A 23,199-nucleotide genomic window follows, 5' to 3' on the forward strand; every position below is an offset into this window, starting at 1 on the left:
ATCTCATCCGCATCAGAGAGGGGGGTGAATGGAAAACGGCATTTAACACTAGAGATGGACACTTTGAGTATCTGGTCATGCCCTTTGGCCTGTGCAACGCCCCTGCCGTCTTCCAAGACTTTGTTAATGAAATTTTTCGTGATCTCTTATACTCCTGTGTTGTTGTATATCTGGACGATATCCTGATTTTTTCTGCCAATCTAGAAGAACACCGCCAGCATGTCCGTATGGTTCTTCAGAGACTTCGTGACAATCAACTTTATGCTAAGATAGAGAAATGTCTGTTTGAATGCCAATCTCTTCCTTTCCTAGGATACTTGGTCTCTGGCCAGGGACTACAAATGGATCCAGACAAACTCTCTGCCGTCTTAGATTGGCCACGCCCCTCCGGACTCCGTGCTATCCAACGTTTTTTGGGGTTTGCCAATTATTACAGGCAATTTATTCCACATTTTTCTACCGTTGTGGCTCCTATCGTGGCTTTAACCAAAAAAAATGCCGATCCCAAGTCTTGGCCTCCTCAAGCGGAAGACGCCTTTAAACGGCTCAAGTCTGCCTTTTCTTCGGCTCCCGTGCTCTCCAGACCTGACCCATCTAAACCCTTCCTATTGGAGGTTGATGCCTCCTCTGTAGGAGCTGGAGCGGTCCTTCTACAAAAAAATTCTTCCGGGCATGCTGTTACTTGTGTTTTTTTTTCTAGGACCTTCTCTCCGGCGGAGAGGAACTACTCCATCGGGGATCGAGAGCTTCTAGCCATTAAATTAGCACTTGAGGAATGGAGGCATCTGCTGGAGGGATCAAGATTTCCAGTTATTATTTACACCGATCACAAGAACCTCTCCTACCTCCAGTCTGCCCAACGGCTGAATCCTCGCCAGGCCAGGTGGTCTCTGTTCTTTGCCCGATTTAATTTCGAAATTCACTTTCGGCCTGCCGATAAGAACATTAGGGCCGATGCTCTCTCGTTCCTCGGATGCTTCGGAAGTTGAACTCTCTCCGCAACACATCATTCCTCCTGACTGCCTGATTTCCTCTTCTCCAGCCTCCATCAGGCAAACTCCTCCAGGAAAGACCTTCGTCTCTCCACGCCAACGCCTCGGAATCCTCAAATGGGGTCACTCCTCCCATCTCGCAGGTCATGCAGGCATCAAGAAATCTGTGCAACTCATCTCTCGCTTCTATTGGTGGCCGACTCTGAAGACGGATGTCGTGGACTTTGTACGAGCCTGCACCGTCTGTGCCCGCGATAAGACTCCTCGCCAGAAGCCCGCTGGTTTTCTTCATCCTCTGCCTGTCCCCGAACAGCCTTGGTCTCTGATTGGTATGGATTTTATTACTGACTTACCCCCATCCCGTGGCAACACTGTTATTTGGGTGGTCGTTGATCGATTCTCCAAAATGGCACATTTCATCCCTCTTCCTGGTCTTCCTTCAGCGCCTCAGTTGGCTAAACAATTTTTTGTACACATTTTTCGTCTTCACGGGTTGCCCACACAAATCGTCTCGGATAGAGGCGTCCAATTCGTGTCAAAATTCTGGAGGGCTCTCTGTAAACAACTCAAGATTAAATTAAACTTTTCTTCTGCATATCATCCTCAATCCAATGGACAAGTAGAAAGAATTAACCAGGTCTTGGGTGATTATTTACGACATTTTGTTTCCTCCCACCAGGATGATTGGGCAGATCTTCTACCATGGGCCGAATTCTCGTATAACTTCAGAGTCTCTGAATCTTCCTCCAAATCCCCATTTTTCGTGGTGTACGGCCGTCACCCTCTTCCCCCCCTCCCTACCCCCTTGCCCTCTGGTCTGCCCGCTGTGGATGAAATTTCTCGTGATCTTTCCATCATATGGAGACAGACCCAAAATTCTCTCTTACAGGCTTCATCACGCATGAAGAAATTTGCGGATAAGAAAAGAAGAGCTCCTCCCATTTTTTCTCCTGGAGACAAGGTATGGCTCTCCGCTAAATATGTCCGCTTCCGTGTCCCTAGCTACAAGTTGGGACCACGCTATCTTGGTCCTTTCAAAATTTTGTGCCAGATTAATCCTGTCTCTTACAAACTTCTTCCTCCTCCTTCTCTTCGTATTCCTAATGCCTTTCACGTTTCTCTTCTTAAACCACTCATCATCAACCGTTTCTCTCCCAAACTTGTTTCCCCCACTCCTGTTTCCGGCTCCTCGGACATCTTCTCCGTCAAAGAGATTCTGGCATCCAAGAAGGTCAGAGGGAAAACCTTTTTTTTAGTTGATTGGGAGGGTTGTGGTCCAGAAGAGAGATCCTGGGAACCTGAGGACAATATTCTAGACAAAAGTCTGATCCTCAGGTTCTCAGGCTCTAAGAAGAGGGGGAGACCCAAGGGGGGGTACTGTTACGCCGAGCGCTCCGGGTCCCCGCTCCTCCCCGGAGCGCTCGCTACACTCTCCTCACTGCAGCGCTCCGGTCAGATCCACTGACCCGGGGCACTGCGATACCGCCTCCAGCCGGGATGCGATTCGCGATGCGGGTGGCGCCCGCTCGCGATGCGCACCCCGGCTCCCGTACCTGACTCGCTCTCCGTCGGCCCTGTCCCGGCGCGCGCGGCCCCGCTCCCTAGGGCGCGCGCGCACCGGGTCTTTGCGATTTAAAGGGCCACTGCGCCGCTGATTGGCGCAGTGGTTCCAATCAGTATCTTCACCTGTGCACTTCCCTATTAATACCTCACTTCCCCTGCACTTCCTTGCCGGATCTTGTTGCCATCGTGCCAGTGAAAGCGTTTCCTTGTGTGTTCCTAGCCTGTGTTCCAGACCTCCTGCCGTTGCCCCTGACTACGATCCTTGCTGCCTGCCCCGACCTTCTGCTACGTCCGACCTTGCTTCTGTCTACTCCCTTGTACCGCGCCTATCTTCAGCAGTCAGAGAGGTTGAGCCGTTGCTAGTGGATACGACCTGGTCACTACCGCCGCAGCAAGACCATCCCGCTTTGCGGCGGGCTCTGGTGAAAACCAGTAGTGACTTAGAACCGATCCACTAGCACGGTCCACGCCAATCCCTCTCTGGCACAGAGGATCCACTACCTGCCAGCCGGCATCGTGACAACTATGTTATATGTCTTGGGGTGATAGTTTTATTTAACTATAGTTTCTGATCCCAGGATACAGCAAATGTTCATATATCTATATTTTTCTCACTACATGTGTAACGTATGCATTTACGACACAAATCAGCTTTTGGCCTGTTCCAATAAAGAAAAAAAAAACATGCCAGCAAACCTCATTGACACCATCCCAGGATCTGTGAGTTTTTTGGCCACTTACTTAAAACAAACTTCACTAGATATTCCCACCACTGGCGCAGGGTGGAGTCTCCAAACATGTAGACCATTTTTCCAGCGAGGCATTCGGCTACTTTGGTGGAGATGTTGAACTCTTGATTGGAGCAGACGAGGGACGTCCAAGTGTCTTTATAATAAAATCCTGAGGGAATTGGATTCTGCAGCCCGGATACACAAGGTCCCTTTTCTGAAAACAAAATAGATCTGTTGTTTCAAACATGAAAACATTCTAGAAGATTCTTTAAAATATTATATTTTCTGATATCTGTTATATACAGTATTAACCTTTTAAGGATGCAGGGCGTACCTGTATGCCCTGCGCCCGGTCCTGGTATTTAAAACGGGTCACGCCTTGACCCCGCATGATACCAGGTCGGTCCAGGCAGCTTATGATAGCCGGGACCCTGGACTAATAGCGCACGGCACCGATCGTTGTGCTGCGCGCTATTAACCCCTTAATGACGGAGCCCATTTTCACCTCTAGGACGAAGCCCTTTTTTGCAAATCTGACCACTGTCACTTTAAACATTAATAACTCTGGAATGCTTTCACTTATCATTCTGATTCTGAGATTGTTTTTTCGTGACATGTTCTACTTTTACTTAGTGGTAAATTTATGTGGTAACTTGCATCCTTTCTTGGTGAAAAATCCCCAAATTTGATGAAAAAATTTAACATTTAGCATTTTTCTAACTTTGAAGCTCTCTGCTTGTAAGGAAAATGGATATTCCAAATATTTTTTTTTTGATTCACGTATACAATATGTCTACTTTATGATTGCATCATAAAATTGACGAGTTTTTACTTTTGGAAGACACCAGAGGGCTTCAAAGTTCAACAGCAATTTTCAAATTTTTCACAAAGTTTTCAAACTCACAATTTCAGGACCAGTTCAGGACCAGTTCAGGTTTGAAGGGGATTTGAAGGGTCTTCATATTAGAAATACCCCATGAATTACCCCATTATAAAAACTGCACCCCCCCAAAGTATTCAAAATGACATTCAGAAAGTGCTTTAACCCTCTAGGTGTTTCACAGGAAAAGCAGCAAAGTGAAGGAGAAAATTCAAAATTTTCATTTTTTACACTCGCATGTTCTTGTAGACCCAATTTTTGAAATTTTACAAGGGGTAAAAGGAGAAAATGTATACTTGTATGTGTAACCCAATTTCTCTCGAGTAAGCACATACCTCATATGTCTATGTAAAGTGTTCGGCGGGCGCAGTAGAGGGCTCAGAAGCGAAGGAGCGACAAGGGGATTTTGGAGAGTACGTTTTTCTGAAATGGTTTTTGGGGGGCATGTCGCAATTAGGAAGCCCCTATGGTGCCAGAACAGCAAAAAAAACACATGGGCTACCATTTTGGAAACTAGACCCCTTGAGGAACATAACAAGGAATAAAGTGAGCCTTAATACCCCACAGGTGTTTCACGACTTTTGCATATGTAAAAAATAAAAAATTTCACTAAAATGTGTGTTTTCCCCCAAATTTCACATTTTTTTAAGTGTTAATAGCAGAAAAGACCCCCAAAATTTGTAACCCCATCTCTTCTGAGTATGGAGGTACCCCATAAGTGGACCTGAAGTGCACTGCGGACGAACTACAATGCTCAGAAGAGAAGGAGTCATATTTGGCTTTTTGAGAGCAAATTTTGCTCGGGAGGCATTTCACATTTAGGAAGCCCCTATGGTGCCAGGACAGCAAAAAAAAAACACATGGCCTACCATTTTGGAAACTAGACCAAATGACAAAATGTAATGAGGGGTACAGTGAGCATTTACCCCCCCCCCCCCCCACTGGTGTCTGACAGATCTTTGGAACAGTGGGCTGTGCAAAATTTTTCATTTTCACGGACCACTGTTCCAAAGATCCGTCAGACACCTGTGGGGTGTAAATTCTCACTGCACCCCTTATTACATTCCGTGAGGGGTGTAGTTTCCAAAATGGGGTCACATGTGGGTGTGTTTGTTTTTTGCGTTTGTCAGAACCGCTGTAACAATCAGCCATCCCTGTGCAAATCACCTCAAATGTAAATGGTGCACTCTCCCTTCTGGGCCTTGTTGTGCGCCCCCAGAGCACTTTGCGCCCACCTATGGGGTATCTGCGTACTCCTGAGAAATTGCGTTACAAATTTTGGGGGGCGTTTTTCCCTTTTACCTCTTGTGAAAATGAAAAGTATAGGGCAACACCAGCATGTTAGTGTAAAAATGTTTATTTTTTTACACTAACATGCTGATGTAGACCCCAACTGTTCCTTTTCATAAGGGGGAAAAGGAGAAAAAGCCCCCCAAAATTTGTTAGGCAATTTCTCCCGAGTACGGCGATACCCCATATGTGACCCTATACTGTTGCCTTGAAATACGACAGGGCTCCAAAGTGAGAGCGCCATGCGCATTTGAGGCCTGAATTAGGGACTTGCATAGGGGTGGACATAGGGGTATTCTATGCCAGTGATTCCCAAACAGGGTGCCTCCAGCTGTTATAAAACTCCCAGCATGCTTGGACAGTCAATTGCTGTCCAAAAATGCTGGGAGTATTTGTTTTACAACAGCTGGAGGCTCCATCTTAGAAACACTGCCGTACAATACGTTTTTCATTTTTATTGGAGAAGGGGGGTGGTGGGGGGGGCAGTGTACATGTGTATATGTAGTGTTTTACTCTTTATTTTCTGTTAGTGTAGTGTAGTGTTTTTAGGTTACATTCACACTGGAGGCAGATTACACTGAGTCTCCCGCTAGGAGTTTGAGCTGCGGCGGAAAATTTGCCGCAGCTCAAACTTGAAGCGGGGAACTCACTGTAATCTGCCGCCAGTGTGAATGTAGCCTGTACATTCACATGGGAGGGGGGTCAAAACTACAACTCCCAGCATGCACTGACAGACCATGCATGCTGGGAGTTGTAGTTTTGCAACAGCTGGAGGCACACTCGTTGGAAAACCTTGAGTTACATTCTATGACCTAACTCAGTATTTTCATACCAGTGTGCCTCCAGCTGTTGCAAAACTACAACTCCCAGCATGTACTGATTGCGGAAGGGCATGCTGGGAGATGTAGTTATGCAATGGCTGGAGGCACGCAAGTACAAATCCCAGCATGCCAAATCAGCCTTATGCTGTTCCTGAATGCTAGGAGTTGTAGTTTTGCAAGATTTAGAGGGGTTCAGGTTGTAAATCACTGTCCAGTGGTCTCAAAACTGTAGCCCTCCAGATGTTGCAAAACTACAACTCGCAGCATGCCCAGACAGCAAACTGCTGTCTGGGCATGCTGAGAGTTGTTGTTTTGCAACATCTGAAGGGCTACAGTTTGAGACCACTTAGGGATCTACAACCTGAACCCCTCTAAATATTGCAAAACTACAAGTCCCAGCATGCCCACACAGCAAACAGCTGTCTGGGCATGCTGGGAGTTGTAGTTTTGCAACATCTGGAGGGCCACGGTTTAGAGACCACTGTAAACTGTGGCCCTCTGGATGTTGCTAGGCAACAACTCACCTAGCAGGACCCGGAAGTACTGCTGCCGCCGCCGCACGTGGGGGAGGATCGAGCTTGGGGATCCAGGTAAGGGAACTTCGGCGCCGACCTTCCCTGGACAGTTCCCCCGTTTTGCCCGGACACTGATAGGTGGGCAAAGCGGGGGAACCGGACTTTAACACCCCCTCCCCCGGTCTGCTATCGGTCGGTCGCTCGGCCGACCAATAGCGGGGATAGGAGGGGTGGTACCCCTGCCACCAAACTCCTATCCCTTCAGGGGGATCGAGGGTGTCTCGGACACCCCCGATCCCTCTTATTTTCCGGGTCACCGGTTCACCAGTGACCCGTATGACCCGGAATCGCGCAGATCGCAGGTCTGAATTGACCTGCGATTTGCGCCCATCGCGGTCATGGGGGGGTGTCAGGACCCCCCTCGGCGATGTGCCGGGATGCCTGCTGTTAGATAACAGCAGTCATCCCAGCCCGATCACCGCTACCGGTGACGCGGCGCTCCCGGAACCCAGCGACGTACATGTACGTCGCCGCGCGCCAAGTGACACTTTGCGGCGTCGTACATGTACGTCACTCATCGTGAAGGGGTTAAAGGGGTACTTCGGTGGAAAAACATTTTTTTTCTTTTTTAAATCAACTGGTGCCAGAAAGTTAAACATATTTGTAAATTACTTCTATTAAAAAATCTTAATCCTTCCAGTACTTATTAGCTGCTGAATGCTACAGAGGAAATTCCTTTCTTTTTGGAACACTCATGACATCACGAGCACAGTGCTCTCTGCTGACATCTCTGTCCATTTTAGCAACCATGCAGTGCTGGGGCCTTGGGTTCAAATCCCACTATGGACAACAATAAATAAAGACTTATTATCATTATTGTTATTATAATAACGTCAGCAGAGGGAATTGAGTTCGTGATGTCATCAGAGATCATTCAAAAAAGAAAATAATTTCCTCTGTAGTATTCAGCAGCTAATAAGTACAGGAAGGATTAAGATTTTTTAAATAGAAGTAATTTACAAATATGTTTAACTTTCTGGCACCAGTTGATTTAAAAAAGAAAAAAAAAAGTTTTTCTACCGGAGTACCCCTTTAACCCCTTCACGACGAGTGACGTACATGTACGGCGCCGCAAAGTAACCCTTTAGACGTGCCGATCGAAGTCTCCTATGGGAGCTATAACATTGCAAAAAAAGTGAAAAAAAAAGTAAATAGAGGACATGTAACCCCTTCCCTAATAAAAGTTTGAATCACCCCCCTTTTCCCATAAAAAAAAAAACCTGTGTAAATAAAAATAAACATATGTGGTATCGCCACGTGCAGAAATGACCGAACTATAAAAATATATCATTAATTAAACCGCACGGTCAATGGCGTACGCGCAAAAAAAATTAAAAAGTCCAACATAGCGTATTTTTGGTCACTTTTTATATCATCAAAAATGCGATCAAAAAGTCCGATCAATACAAAAATGATACCGATAAAAACTCCAGAACACGGCGGAAAAAATGAGCCCTCATACCGGCCCGTACTTGGAAAAATAAAAAAGTTATAGGGGTCAGAAGATGACAATTTTTAACGTATAAATTTTCCTGCATGTAGTTATGATTTTTTTCAGAAGTACGACAAAATCAAACCTATATAAGTAGGGGATCATTTTAACCGTATGGACCTACAGAATAAAGATAAGCTGTAATTTTTACCGAAAAATATACTGCATAGAAACGGAAACCCCCAAAATTTACAAAAAAAATTTTTTTCTTCAATTTTGTCGCAGAATTAATTTTGTTTCCGTTTTGTTGTGGATTTTAGGGTAAAATGACTAATATCACTGCAAAGTAGAATTTGTGGCGCAAAAAATAAGCCATCATTTGGAATTTTAGGTGCAAAATTGAAAGCGTTATGATTTTTAGAAGGTGATGAGGAAAAATTTAAATGCAAAATCAGAAAAAAGGTGAGTCCTTAAGGGGTTAAAGCAAATATGTGGAGTACATGAGTCCTAAAAGCTCATCATTTGACCTTGATAATACATTTTATTCAAGATGGTTGAGCCACTGATTTATTCCTAAATTGGGGAGAGCAATAACTAAGAAACTTAAAGGGGTATTCCGCCCATAGACATCTTATCCCTTATCCAAGGGATTCTAAACAGTATGATTAGTATGCTGTGTTTGGGTGGCCGAAGCAAGCCCTCTGGTGACACCACTCCTCCTCCCATAGACATGAATGGAGGGGGCGTGTTGTGATGTCACCAGGGGGCATGGCATGACATCCTGGTTTCCAAGACTAGAGCAGCAGCCTGGCACAGCATGTCGGATGCTGCACGGGGATCGAGGGGGTCCCAGAAATCGGCCCCGTCCAATCAGACATCTTATCCATTATCCTTTGCATAAGGGATAAGATGTCTATGGGCAGAGTACCCCTTTAAAGTGGTACTCCGGTGCTTAGACATCTTATCCCCTATCCAAAGGATAGGGGATAAGATCCCTGACCGCGGGGGCCCCGCCGCTGGGGACCCCCGGGATCTTGCACGCGGCACCCCGTTTGTAAATGATTATCGGCGACTACAGGGCGGGCGGCGTGTGACGCCACGCCTCCGCCCCGTGTGATGTAACGCTCCGCCCCTCAATGCAAGTCTATGGGAGGGGGCATGACAGCTATCACGCCCCCTCCCGTAGGCTTGCATTGAGGGGCGGAGCGTGATGTCACATGGGGGCGGAGGCGTGACGTCACACGCCCTGCGGTCGACGGTAATCAGTCTCGGAGCGAACATGCTCCAGGGACTGATTACAAACGGGGTGCCGCGTGTAAAATCCCGGGGGTCCCCAGCGGCGGGACCCCAGCGGTCAGGCATCTTATCCCCTATCCTTTGGATAAGGGATAAGATGTCTAAGCACCGGAGTACCCCTTTAAAGGTGAGTAACATCAGCTGAAGTAAGAAGAATAGATGGAGCACTCACCGGGCATCTGTATGAAAGCTTCAATTTATTCCATATAAAAACAAAAAACAATATAGCGGGAAGACAAGGACCTGACGGGTAGCATGGATAGGAGGCCACCGTTTCTCCCCAAACAGGTGGAGGCCGGTAGAAGCACCTGTTTGGTGTGAAACGGTTGTTGCCTTTCCATGGTTCCACCACAGCCTGCTATTGGTTGAGCATTAATTTGACCGGAGATTCTGCATCGTTTAATCATATGCAAAGTTTCTGCCGAATTCATGTGGAATTTATTGCATCAATACAAAGTACACTATAAAAAAGTGCCTGAATTCAGTACAAATGTTAAATTTCTCATGGAATCCATGCAAATTGAATACAAAATTTGCACCAAATTTGCATTTAGCGCAGAAAAAAAACATTGAATTCAATGGGCTTCCACAGCCAAATTCCGCAAAAATATAAGACATGACTTAAAGGGGTACTCCACCCCTAGACTTCTTATCCCCTATCCAAAGGATAGAGGATAAGATGTCTGATCGTGGGGGTCCCTCCGCTGGTGACCCCCGCAATCTCCCTGCAGCACCCAGCGTTCGTTTATAGCGTCGGGTGCAGTGCCGTAGGCTCGTGACATCACAAGCCTTTGCCCAGCATCGCCAGTCATCCGACATGGAGCAAAGTTCGCTCCAGATGTCTGGGGTGCTGCAGCCGAGATCATGGGGGTCTCCAGTGGCTGGACCCACGGGATCAGACACCTTATCCCCTATCCTTTGGATGGGGGATAAGATGTCTAGGGGCGGAGTACCCCTCTAAAGATAATGGCAATTATATCACAATAGAATAAAATAGATAAATAGAATGTACCTGCTACTTTATCTTTATGAGGAAGAACATTAAAAGATTTGACTTCTGATGAGAGATCCTGTTCTATTAATGACCTTGTGGGGGGAAAAAATTGGTTTATACAGAGTTTCTGATTGGTTTTGGGTTATTTCATGTAAACAGCCCCAGATGTTTCCTTCCCTTCCTGAATTTGTACCAAGTGTTTGATTGAAGCCAAGATTGACATGTTTTACACCGATCTGACTATAGGGAGAGAAGGGGGAAAAACAAGGATACATTAAAATTGGTTAAGTACATGGAGCAAAAAAGTTGGACCTGGACTCCCCCTCCCGTGGCCCACCACCAAGTCTGCCCCCAGTGTCCGCCCGCTATTTTACCCATCGTCAACGAAAAAAATATTTTAGACCACAGGAAAAGAAAAACAAGAGCCCTTTAGTTCAGAGAGGAAGGAAGGAGAAAATATCACCATACATATCACCGCCATACTGTTATGACTTAATCCAGTATATCCGCAGGATAGGGGATCATTTTTAGATTGCAAGGGGTCTGAGCGGTGGCGCCTCCTGTGATCTCCTATATGGAGCCCCCCCCTCCCGAAGTGGTACCTCCACACCCCACCTATATAGCTCTATGGGAGAACCGAAGATTGCCGAAGATTGCCGAACGGCTTTCCCATAGAGGGGGCATGGAGGGTACATGGCGGCCCCCGCTTTGGGTGGAGGCCGTGACGCGCTGCTGTGGAAGAGAGCAGGGGGTCCATACAGGAGATCGCGGGGGGTCCAATGAGTTTTTGTCCATGATACTTCTCCTTTAAGTGCTCACAGATGACCAGCTGTTTCCCTCCCCAACTCTTGTAGAGTGTGACCCTCACAGGCAGGCAGGGCTCTCTCCCCCTCTTTATCAGTATGTTATTTACCTTGTGTCATGTTTACTGTACTTTCATCAATTTTATGTATTTTAACCCCTATTATATGTGCAGCTCTTTGGAACCACAGATGCTATAAAAATAATAAATAATAATAATAATAATAATACAGGTGAAACTCAAAAAATGAGAATATCGTGCAATTTTCATTTCTCTCAGTAATGCAACTTAAAAGGTAAAACTAATATCTGACAGAGACTCAGCCGTGATTTGTCATAATTGTGATGATTATGGTTACAGCTCATGAAAACCCCAAAGCCCCCCCCCCCACACACACACAATTACTATGATTTGGAGAGCCATGTCATCTGCTGGTGTTGGTCCTTGCGCTTCATTGATTCCAGGGTCAACACATTCGTCTTCCTGGAGATTTTGGAGCACTTCATGCTTCCTTTCCTTTTACGTTACAGTAATAAAATACAATTAACTTTTGCACAATATTCACATTTTTCAAGTTTGACCTGTATAACCTGCATGTGTACTGAAGAGTCTATTATTATCCAACTGATGAAAGCAACGAACACTGACAGGGAGCTTCATAGGTGCTATTAGTATAGGACTGTACAGAATGGACACAAAGGCCCTCATTTACTATTCTAAGCCCGACTTGTTTTGTCGGGTTTGTTTGGCGCATCTTTGTCTGCGCCATGTTGCAAACATCGTGCGCCAGTCTGCGACACAATGCAACATTTTTTCCCGACCAACCCGATGTGGATTCTCCCAAACCCGAAAAAGGGGTGTAACCCGACATTTCTGAGCTTTCCCACGTATTTATAAACGTTTCCAACCCGAATTTGTTGAATTGTTGTGGATTTTTTCCCGACAACTCAGAGGAGTTGGAAACCAAAACCTACAAAACCCACGTGCGACAAACAGGATGCTACATAATAATAATAAATACCAGGGGAAAAAAGCAGTCGGGTAAGAAAGCAAGATAGACTTACAACCCGATTTTCTAAGTAAATGAGGGCCAATAACTATAGTCTATAAAAATTAACCAGAGCAAAGGTTATTATGTAAGACATGACTCTCTATCAACAAGTCACAATGATATAATTCTCCACGCAAAACACATCATTGTTCATTCATCTAAATATGTCACATTGCAATATATTCAAGTTGTTAGTAGTAGTAGAAGTAATAGTAGTAGAAGTAATAGCAGTAGTAGTTGTAGTAGTAGTAGTAGTAGAAGTAGTAGTGTTTGTAGTAGTAGAAGTAATAGTAGTAGTAGTAGAAGTAATAGTAGTATCAGAAGTAGTAATAGTAGTAGTAGAAGAAGTAATAGTAGTAGCAGTAGTATTAGTAGAAGTAGTAGTGTGTGTAGTAGTAATAGTAGTAGAAGTAATAGTAGTAATAGTAGTAGAAGTAATAATAGTATCAGAAGTAGTAATAGTAGTAGTAGAAGTAATAGTAGTAGCAGTAGTAGTAGTAGAAGTAGTAGTGTGTGTAGTAGTAGTAGTAGTAGTAGTAGTAGAAGTAATAGTAGTAATAGATAGTAGAAGTAATAGTAGTAGAAGTAGTAGTAGTATCAGAAGTAGTAATAGTAGTAGTAAAAGTAGTAATAGTAGTAGTAGTAATAGTAGAAGTAATAGTTGTAGTAGTAGTAATAGTAGTAGAAGTAGTAGTAGGAGTAATAGTAGTACCAAAAGTAGTAATAGTAGTAGTAGTGGTAGTAGTAGTAGTAGTATAGTAGAAGTAGTAGTATCAGAAGTCAGAAGTAGTAATAGTAGTAGTAGAAGTAGTAGTAATAATAGAAGTAGTAATAGTAGTAGAAGTAGTAGGAGTAGTTGTAGTAGGAGTAGGAGGAGGAGTAATAATAGCAATAGTAGTAATAGTGATAGTAGTAGTAGTAGTTGTAATAGTAGTAATAGTAGTAGTAATAGTAGCTGCAATATTAGTAATAGTAGTAGTAATAGTAGCAGTAGTAATAGTAGTAATAGTAGTAGTAGTAATAGTAGTGAAGTAATAGTGGTAATAGTAGTAGTAGTAGTAATAGTAGCAATAGTAGTAGTAATAGTAGTAGTAGTAGTCGTGATAGTAGTAATAGTAGTAGTAGTAGTAATAGTAGTTGTGATAGTAGTAGTAGTAGTAATAGTAGTAGTAGTCGTGATACTAGTAATAGTAGTAGTTATAGTAGTAGAAATAACTAATGTCCACTTAGGGACAGAGGTGCCTTGTTAAAACATAACTTTTACTGATAGTAATTAAAATTAATGATAACCAACAAATAATAGTGCACAAAAGTGGTCAAAGAAAAAGAAAAAAAAACTGTTAAGTAACAGTAAATCTAGCCGTGTGTTCACACAGATTGTATAAAGTAAATAAGTACGCTCCTAGTTGTCATCACAGTAGAAAGTTGGTGATAGTATTGGGTACACCATACTCCACTGGCTGTTTAAAGCAGTGCTCGCTATTCACAAACAAGGAGTACTTAGTCCCTATTCCCAACGCGTTTCCATGCGGGCAATCAATGTAAATTGTTATTCCCCGCACTTCATCAGGACATATGGAATCTAGCATACAGATATTGGAGCGATAGCTTGAAAATATTAAAATTAAAAGGAGGGGCCCATCATTATATCAACAAGATATACAGTCGTGTATAGAAACATCAATGGGCAGGTTAGATCACCCTCATAGAGACAGATCCCCAAGCGAACTCATCTATCCAGCCATCTGATACTATAACCCCATGCTTCTGGGTAAAACAGACCTGTAGAGACAAAAAACAAACAGAGATCTCCCTTAGCAACCCTGGGTTCACTTACCCCGTGTCGCCCCTCAGGGAAATTAGAGGTATTTACTCACAGACTGCTGGATAGGTAGAAGAGACCCAGGTGAACTGGATACTGAAATAACAATATACCCGTGCTCAATTTATTTGTACACATAAACCGCAAATATTGCCTAAATAGTAAGGATTTAGTAAGGTAATCCTAAAGAACTTACATACCGTGTCGGCAAGCGAAGCAGTAAGCTGCCCCTGCAGTGGCAGGGGGTCCCGGAACGGTATCCAGGTTATGAGCGTGTTAGATGAACACTCCGGCATCTTACTAACACCGGCGCGCATCCTATTTACGTCATTGGAGGCCCGTCCCAATGACGCCGCGGCTGGGGGCGCAGCCTCCACATGGCGCCGGATAAATGAATGAAGTTAGTCCGGCCCATGATAGGTAAGACGGCGGATGCGATACCAGTTAACAGTATGAATGATGTTAGAACAATAGACTCCTGACTAAGGCTAAACATAGAGACATTCCAAAATAATGTATTAACAGCAAATTCACTATCTGCATATCTCGTCACTGCCGTATGCAGCATTAAGCCGCCTTAAACTTGCTCAGTTGCTATGAGAGGTGTGGCCGGGATTTGTTCCTGCCATCACCCCTAGCAACAACTATAAGAAAGGCATATATAACCCATAAAGGAATTTTTATCCAATGCTAGTAATGATGACCAGAAATTGGTTATGGACGGAGGTATGTAGGGGAGATCCGACGTGATTAACCCGTGAATCACGGTATCCAATAAAAACAGCATAATAACAGAGTACTAGATACAGATCCCACCGGTATTAGTGGGTTACATTAATGAACCATAGGGAAGGGGGGGGGGGGGGAGGGACAAAAAAATAAAATTAATGAATGATCCCCTGTACCTCCATATCACCTCACAGCTATATAGACACAAGGGTTAGATTGGAAAGCCGGTATCCCTCGATTGATCATGGAATCAGAATGTGTATAAATAGATACTCAAAAAGGAGAATCTTAAAAGCCCCTGTGACGTCCGAATCAGCAGTTGAAACTTCAGCATTACAATATGTTCAATATTTATAGGAGCAGAGGAAATTAATACATGGGGGGGGGAATTTATTGGGATCAAGGAATTTGGACCGGGTGCCCTAGAGGGTATGGGGACAGAGGGAGGATAGCAGGGGCCTAGGGAGTCCTAATAGTTCCCTGTAGAGTCCTATCCTGGGTTACCTAGCCCTAAGCAGCATGGACGCCCTAATAAGGGCGGTACCGGATAGATAGGAACCTCCTATGGTCGCCCTATAACACCCTGTCTAAAGGGTGGCCATCTAGACAAAGATCCACTGGGATCTCTCCTAACTGCCTCACAGAGCCACCCTGGGAATAGTGATCCGAACAAATCAACCCCCGTCTAGAAAATAGATCAAATAAAACATGTATAAGAAATTTGCTCATTGAGGCCCACAGGGTCCATCGTCTGTAACCTATAGATCCATCTCCATTCGCGTTGCAGTATGGATCTATCCCAGTCACCACCTCTTGGTGGTGGTTTAACCAACTCGATACCATAAACTTCATCTGTGACATGTCACCATTATGTACTGTATTTATGTGGGTAGCGACGGGGGTATTTCTGCTATTGCGAACGTCTCCCACATGCTCAAGTATCCGTCGTCGGAATTCTCGTATCGTCTTCCGTACATACCTCCTTCCGCAGTTACAGAGGGCCAAATAGATATCCCCCTTGGAACTGCAGTTTATGAAATGTTTAATGGGAATTGTAGCATCTGAGAGGGGGTCATCAATGTTTTTAGTTTTTAATATGTGACCACAGGCCCGCTGTGGTACTCATACCCAACCACGTTTGTGGAGCCATGGTTTGTAGGTGGCTATGTACTAGTCTGTCACTGATACTTTGCCCCTTATGATAGGTGATAAGTGGTCTGGATCCTACCACTTCCCTTAAATCTGTTATAGTAGTAGTAATAGTAGTAGTAGAAGTAATAGTAGTAGTAATAGTAGTAGTAATAGTAATAGTAGTAGTAATAGCAGTAGTAATAGTAGTAGTAGAAGTAATAGTAGTAGTAATAGCAGTAGTAGTAGTCGTAATAGTAGTAGTAGACATAATAGTAGTAGTAGTAATAGTAGTCGTAATAGTAGTAGTAATAGTAGTAGTAGAAGTAATAGTAGTAGAAGTAATAGTAGTAGTAATAGTAGTAGTAATATAGTAGTAGTAATAGTAGTAGTAGTAGTCATATCAATAGTAGTAATAGTAGTAGTAGTAGAGTAGTAGTAGAGTAGTAGTAATAGTAGAAGTAGTAATGGTAATAGTAGTAGTAGTAGAGTAATAATAGTAGTAGTAGTAATAGTAACAGTAATAGTAGTTGTAGTAGAATAGTAGTAGTACTAGTCGTAATCTTAGTAATAGTAGTAGTAGTCGTAATAGTAGTAATAGTAGTAGTAGTAATAGTAATAATAGTTACATAGTTACATAGTTAGTACGGTCGAAAAAAGACATATGTCCATCAAGTTCAACCAGGGAATTAAGGGGTAGGGGTGTGGCGCGATATTGGGGAAGGGATGGGATTTTATATTTCTTCATAAGCATTAATGTTATTTTGTTCCAGGAATGTATCTAATCCTGTTTTAATGCTGTTAATAGTTCCTGCTGTGACCAGTTCCTGAGGTAGACCGTTCCATAAATTCACAGTTCTCATGGTAAAGAAGGCGTGTCGCCCCTTTAGACTAAACCTTTTCTTCTCCAGACGGAGGGAGTGCCCCCTCGTCCTTTGGGGGGGTTTAACCTGGAACAGTTTTTCTCCATATTTTTTGTATGGGCCATTAATATTCTTATATACGTTTATCATATCCCCCTTAAACGTCTCTTCTCAAGACTAAACAATTGTAACTCCTTTAATCGCTCCTTATAGCTAAGATGTTCCATGCCCCATATTAGTTTAGTCGCACGTCTCTGCACCCTTTCCAACTCCGCAGTGTCCCTTTTATGGACAGGTGCCCAAAACTGAACAGCATATTCCAGGTGAGGCCGTACCAATGCTTTATAAAGGGGGAGTATTATGTCCCTGTCCCTTGAGTCCATGCCTCTTTTGATACATGACAATATCCTGCCGGCTTTGGAAGCAGCAGCCTGACATTGTGCTATTCTGTAGTCTGTGATCTACAAGTACACCCAGATCCTTCTCTACCAGTGACTCTGCCAGTTTAATCCCCCCTAAGACATACGATGCATGCAGGTTATTAGTACCCAGATGCATAACTTTACATTTATCCACATTGAACCTCATTTGCCAAGTGGATGCCCAGACACTTAGTCTATCCAAGTCATCTTGTAACTTATGCACATCCTCTATAGACTGTACCGTGCTACAAAGCTTGGTGTCATCTGCAAAGATAGAAACAGAGCTGTTAATACCATTCTCTATATCATTGATAAATAAATTAAACAGCAGCGGGCCCAGTACTGAACCTTGGGGTACACCACTAATAACCGGGGACCAATCAGAGTACGAATCATTGACCACCACTCTCTGGGTACGATCCATGAGCCAGTGTTCAATCCAGTTACAAACTAAAATTTCCAAACCCAAAGACCTTAACTTACCTGTCAGACGTCTATGAGGGACAGTATCAAACGCTTTAGCAAAATCCAGAAACACTATATCCACAGCCATTCCTCTATATACACAGCCCCCCTCTATATACACAGCCCCCCTCTATATCCACAGCCATTCCTCTGTCTAGGCTTCTACTCACCTCTTCATAAAAGCAAATTAAATTGGTTTGACAACTTCTATCCTTAGTAAACCCATGCTGGCTATCACTTATAATACAATTATCCCCTATGTATTCCTCTATGTACTCCCTTATAAGTCCTTCAAACAATTTACCCACAATGCACGTGAAACTTACCGGTCTATAGTTTCCTGGGGAAGCCCTAGAGCCCTTTTTGAAGATTGGCACCACATTAGCCTTGCGCCAGTCCCTTGGCACAATACCAGACACCAGAGAACCTCTAAATATCATGAACAGGGGTACAGATATTACTGAACTTACCTCTCTAAGAACTCTTGGGTGTAGTCCATCTGGCCCTGGAGATTTGCTTACATTTACTTTACTTAACTTACCTTGTATTATCTCTACATTAAGCCAGTTCAGTACATTACATGATGTGTTACCAGCACTGACCTGTACATGATGTGTTACCAGCACTGACCTGGCCAATGTCAGCTCCTTTTTCCATAGTGTATACAGAACTAAAGAACCCATTCAGTAGCTCCGCCTTCTCTTGATCGCCTGTGACAACCTCCCCATTATCATTATTAAGGTGTCCTACATGCTCTGTCCTTGTTTTTTTTGCATTTATATATCTAAAAAAATATATATATAATAGTAGAAGTAGAAGTAATAGTAGTAGAAGTAATAGTAGTAGAAGGAATAGTAATACTAATAGTAGTAGTAATAGTAGTAGTAGTAGTAGTAGTAAGTAATAGTAGTAGTATTAATAGTAATAGTAGTAATAATAGTAGTAGTAGAGTAGTAGTAGTAGAGTAATAGAAGTAGTAGTAATGGTAATAGTAGTAGTAGTAGTAGAGTAATAGTAATAGTAGTAGTAGTAATAGTAATAGTAGTAATAGTAGTAGTAGTAGTAGTAATAGTAGTAGCCATAATAGTAGTAATAGTAGTAGTAGTAGTAGTCGTAATGGTAGTAATAGTAGTAGTAATAGTAGTAGTAGTAGTCGTAATACTAGTAGTAGTAGTAATAGTAGTAGTAGAAGTAATAGTAGTAGAAGTAATAATAGTAGTAATAGTTGTAATAGTAGTAATAGTAATAGTAGAAGTAGTTATAGTAATAGTAGTACATAGTTACATAGTTACATAGTTACATAGTTAGTATGGTTGAAAAAAGACATACGTCCATCAAGTCCAACCAGGGGAAGTAGAATTAATAGTAGTAGTAATAGTAGTAATAGTTGTAATAGTAGTAGTAGTAATAGTAGTAGTAGTAGTAGAGTAGTAGTAGTAGAGTAGTATTAGTTATAGAAGTAGTAGCAATGTTTATAATAGTCGTAGTAGTAGAGTAATAGTAGTAGTAGGAATAGTATTAGTAATAGTATTAGTAGTTGTAATAGTAGTAATAGTAGTAGTAATAGAAGTAATAGTAGTAGTGATAGTAGAAGTAATAGTAGTAGAGGTAATAGTCGTAGTAGTATTAATAGTAGTAGTAATAGTAGTAGTAGTAATAGTAGTCGTAATAGTAGTAGTAATAGTAGTATTAATAGTAGTAGTAATAGTAGTAGTAGTAGTAATAGTAATAGTAGTAGTAGTAGTAGAGTAGTAGTAGAGTAGTAGTAATAATGGTAATAGTAGTAGTAGTAGTAGAGTAATAGTAGTTATAGTAGTAATAGTAGTAGTAGTAGTAGTAGTAATAGTAGTAGTCGTAATAGTAGTAATAGTAGTAGTCGTAATAGTAGTAATAGTAGTAGCAATAGTAATAGTATTAGTAGTAGAGTAGTAGTAGTAGTAGTAGTAGTAGAGTAGTAGTAGTAGAAGTAGTAGAGTAATAGTAGAGTAGTAGTAATAATGGTAATAGTAGTAGTAGTAGTAGAGTAATAGTAGTAGTAATAGTAGTTATAGTAGTAATAGTAGTAGTAGTAGTTGTAATAATAGTAATAGTAGCAAAAGTAGTAGTAGAATTAATAGTAGTAGTAATAGTAGTAATAGTTGTAATAGTAGTAGTAGTAATCGTAGTATTAGTAGTAGTAGTAATAGTAATAAATAGTAATAATAGTAATAATAGTAGTAGTAGAGTAGTAGTAGTAGTAGTAGTAGAGTAGTGTTAGCAGAGTAGTAGTAGTAATGGTAATAGTAGTAGTAGAGTAATAGTAGTAGTAATAGTAATAGTAGTAGTAATAGTAGTAGTAGTAGTCGTAATAGTAGTAATAGTAGTAGTAGTTATAGTAGTAATAGTAGTAGTAGCATTAGTAGCAATAGGAATAGTAGTAGTAGTCATAATAATAGTAGTAGTAGTAGTAATAGTAGTAGTAGAAGTAACAGTAGTAGTAATAGTAGTAGTAGTTGTAGTAATAGTAGTAGTAGCAGAGTAGTAGTAGTATAGTAGTAGTAATCGTAATAGTAGTAATAGTAGTAGTAGCAGAGGTAATAGTAATAGAGTAGTAGTAGTAATAGTAGTAGTAGTAGTCCTAATTTTTCATATATAGTCTTAAAGTATTCACATCTAGTTTCCCTATCTCAGTCACACATACACCAAGGTGGATTTCATAGGAAGCCATCACCTATCATTCTGGGCTGTGGCAGAAAAGCAGAAGCCCAGAAGAAACCCTTGGAGACATGAGAAGAATACACTGACCCCGTGCACCCAGCATCCCAAGGTTACTGTGCTAGCCGCGGATCCAGGGTGCTTCCCCCATTTTTAAACCAAACTAATCCTATAACAGTTTATACAAAATGAGCTATAATGAAAGAAATCAACGAATTACATGGAGAAGAACTCATATTCTTCTTTACTTAGGATTTTACGATTGCCTCCAGATGAATGGTCCCGATAAGCATCACATGGCAGTGTTTTAGGCCTCTGGCACACCCATTTTTCTTCATTCCGGGAATCATAATATTCACAGACGTCTTGTCCGGGGAGGTTAAAGTTACATTCTACCACTTCTACTGTCGCATTTTGCATAAAGTAGCCTTTGAAGAAAACCTGGGGCAAAGATAATGACAAAAAGGGACATGATATGGTTAAGAAATAACCTCTACAGCCGCGAGGTCTCATGTGACTCACAATGCCTTAATGCGCAACCCTCAGCTACTAGGACTAAAGCATGAGTATAATAAGTAGCTCCGTGGCCAGAAATACTGACCGCGGGCACACTCCTACCTCATCGCCCCGTGCTGTATCTGCCACGGGCAGCACTGCGGCTCGCGTTTCGGGCTGTGGCCGTACTCTCCCAACCGCGTTCCCGGCACCTCTTCTCTTTCTCATTGCCGGTGCATGCACCCACCTCCTAGGGCACGCATGCCGGCTCTTTGAGATCTAAAGGGCCAGCGCACAGATAATTTGTCTCTGTCGGGTGCTGGCCATATAAGTGTTCCACGCTTCCCATTGACCGCTGCTGGATCTTTGTGCCTCCTAGCCTAAGAGAAAGCATTTCCAAGTTGTTTCTGCCTTACCATGTTCCAGTACCGTTTGCTAAGTTTCCTGACCACCCATCTCGCCACCTGCCCTGACCTTCCTGCCAGTCCACTGACTGAGTTTCCCTTACCATCTCGCCTTACTTCGGCGGACACTGTGAGTCAGTTGTACCAGGGGTAACGGCCTGGGAGTCACATACCGCAGCAAGTCCATCCCACCTTGCGGCCAGCTCTGGTGAATACCAGCGACTTCTTAGACTCCACACCCTGGTGCAGCTTTCTTCAGTGATACAGCGGATTCACTACTCAAGCCGTTAAAATGGGGAACTCACATAAATTACCATGTACTGAATGGCTGACTTATCTGTTGTGGACTGGAGTGGACTAAGAGTCTCAGGGGACACATGATCTCCTGACGGGTGTTTTTTTTAAAGTGAGCTGGCTCTTTGCCACTTCTCTCTCACTCGCTGGGCTTGAAAAACAAGCCTCCTGCCATATACAGAAAGGCAGCACTGTATTTGCCATTAGGCACCAGTGGGTCTGTAACTTGCACGGCAGTGCTGAGGGGCGCAGTAATTGATTAAGTAAACCTACCTTTTACCACTACTCAATTAACCCATCTAATCCCCTAAAGCACCAGGGATCATGGCATTCATCTCATCCTCTATCTAAGATCAGTGTTTCAAACTAACACTCTACACTGCATTGCTTAAAGGGGTACTCTGCCCCTAGACATCTTATCCCCTATGCAAAGGACCCCCGCCATCTCGGCTGCGGCACCCCAGACATCCAATGCACGGAGCGAACTTCAGCGTGCTGGATGACTGACGATGCGGCCACGCCCCGCTAGTGATGTCACAGACCGACACCCTCAATGCAAGTCTATAGTAGGGGGCGTGGCAGCCGTCACACCCCCTCCCATAGGCTTGCATTGAGGGGGCGTGACCAGGACGTCACAAGCAGGCTTGGCCATGACTTCATGACTCTAAATGAATGCTGGCTGCAGCAGGGAGATCGTGGGGGGGGGGGGGTCTCCAGCGGCGGGAACCCTGTGATCGGACATCTTATTGCATGTCTAGGGGCGGAGTACCCCTTTAATAAATGCATCAGATGAACACAGTGCAAACACCCCCTAGAGAAGCAGCATTTACACTGGGAAAACTAAGTCACAGACCACAAGAAAGGTCATTGTGCATTGGTTATCCCCTTTCACCTCTGTACACTGGAAGTCTGTACACCAGGAACTGGATCACTTTACCTTGTCTGGCCGTGTGATCCTTTTCTCATGCAGAATGGCGATGGCTTCACTGGAGTGCATGAGCTTTATGGAGACCATGGTCTGCCCCGGCCACTGAAGAATAAAGGAGGCCGTGTAGGATCCATTGCGATGGTCGATCACAGATCCGCTCACACCAGCTTTAAGTCTTGGAGAATGAAGCTTGGCATGGAAATAATCTCCACCATATTTCTTAGCTCGACCTTTAAGGTCCTTGGCCATGACATGGACCTCCAACTTCTCCCCCACAACATAGGTGGAGCGAGGAAGGAGCAAGAAAAATATGGATTTCTCTGGATGGGTGGAAAATTCCAAACTTGTATTCGCTGGGGGCAGTGGCCATTCTGTCATCTTCAAGAGATTGTCAAGCTCCTCGTCCAGCTGGGTCGTCTTTGGCCATGTTGTCGTAGTTGGAGCTGCTAGTTTACCGCCCACCTTTATGGAAAGTTCCTTCAAGGTAAATCTGAAGATGAACTGAAGAATTGAACAATTGGGAACATT

The 23,199-nt window shown here is 43.2% G+C and overlaps 1 protein-coding gene across 3 annotated transcripts in view; it reads right to left on the reverse strand.

The window, feature by feature from the left end:
* The window catches only part of LOC130367538 (NXPE family member 3-like), a 102,845-nt gene that overhangs the window by 18,763 nt on the left and 60,883 nt on the right, over positions 1 to 23,199 (reverse strand). For all 3 annotated transcript variants that reach the window (XM_056569974.1, XM_056569972.1, XM_056569971.1), the window contains exons 3-6: positions 22,681 to 23,172; positions 20,771 to 20,991; positions 10,593 to 10,666; positions 3,297 to 3,500 (exon numbers count right to left, since the gene is read on the reverse strand). In XM_056569974.1, the coding sequence (XP_056425949.1) occupies positions 3,297 to 3,500; positions 10,593 to 10,666; positions 20,771 to 20,991; positions 22,681 to 23,172 (991 nt within the window). The remainder of the gene's footprint in view (positions 1 to 3,296; positions 3,501 to 10,592; positions 10,667 to 20,770; positions 20,992 to 22,680; positions 23,173 to 23,199) is intronic.

The sequence above is a fragment of the Hyla sarda genome, chromosome 4 (assembly GCF_029499605.1).
Source record: "Hyla sarda isolate aHylSar1 chromosome 4, aHylSar1.hap1, whole genome shotgun sequence".
Taxonomy (NCBI): domain Eukaryota; kingdom Metazoa; phylum Chordata; class Amphibia; order Anura; family Hylidae; genus Hyla; species Hyla sarda.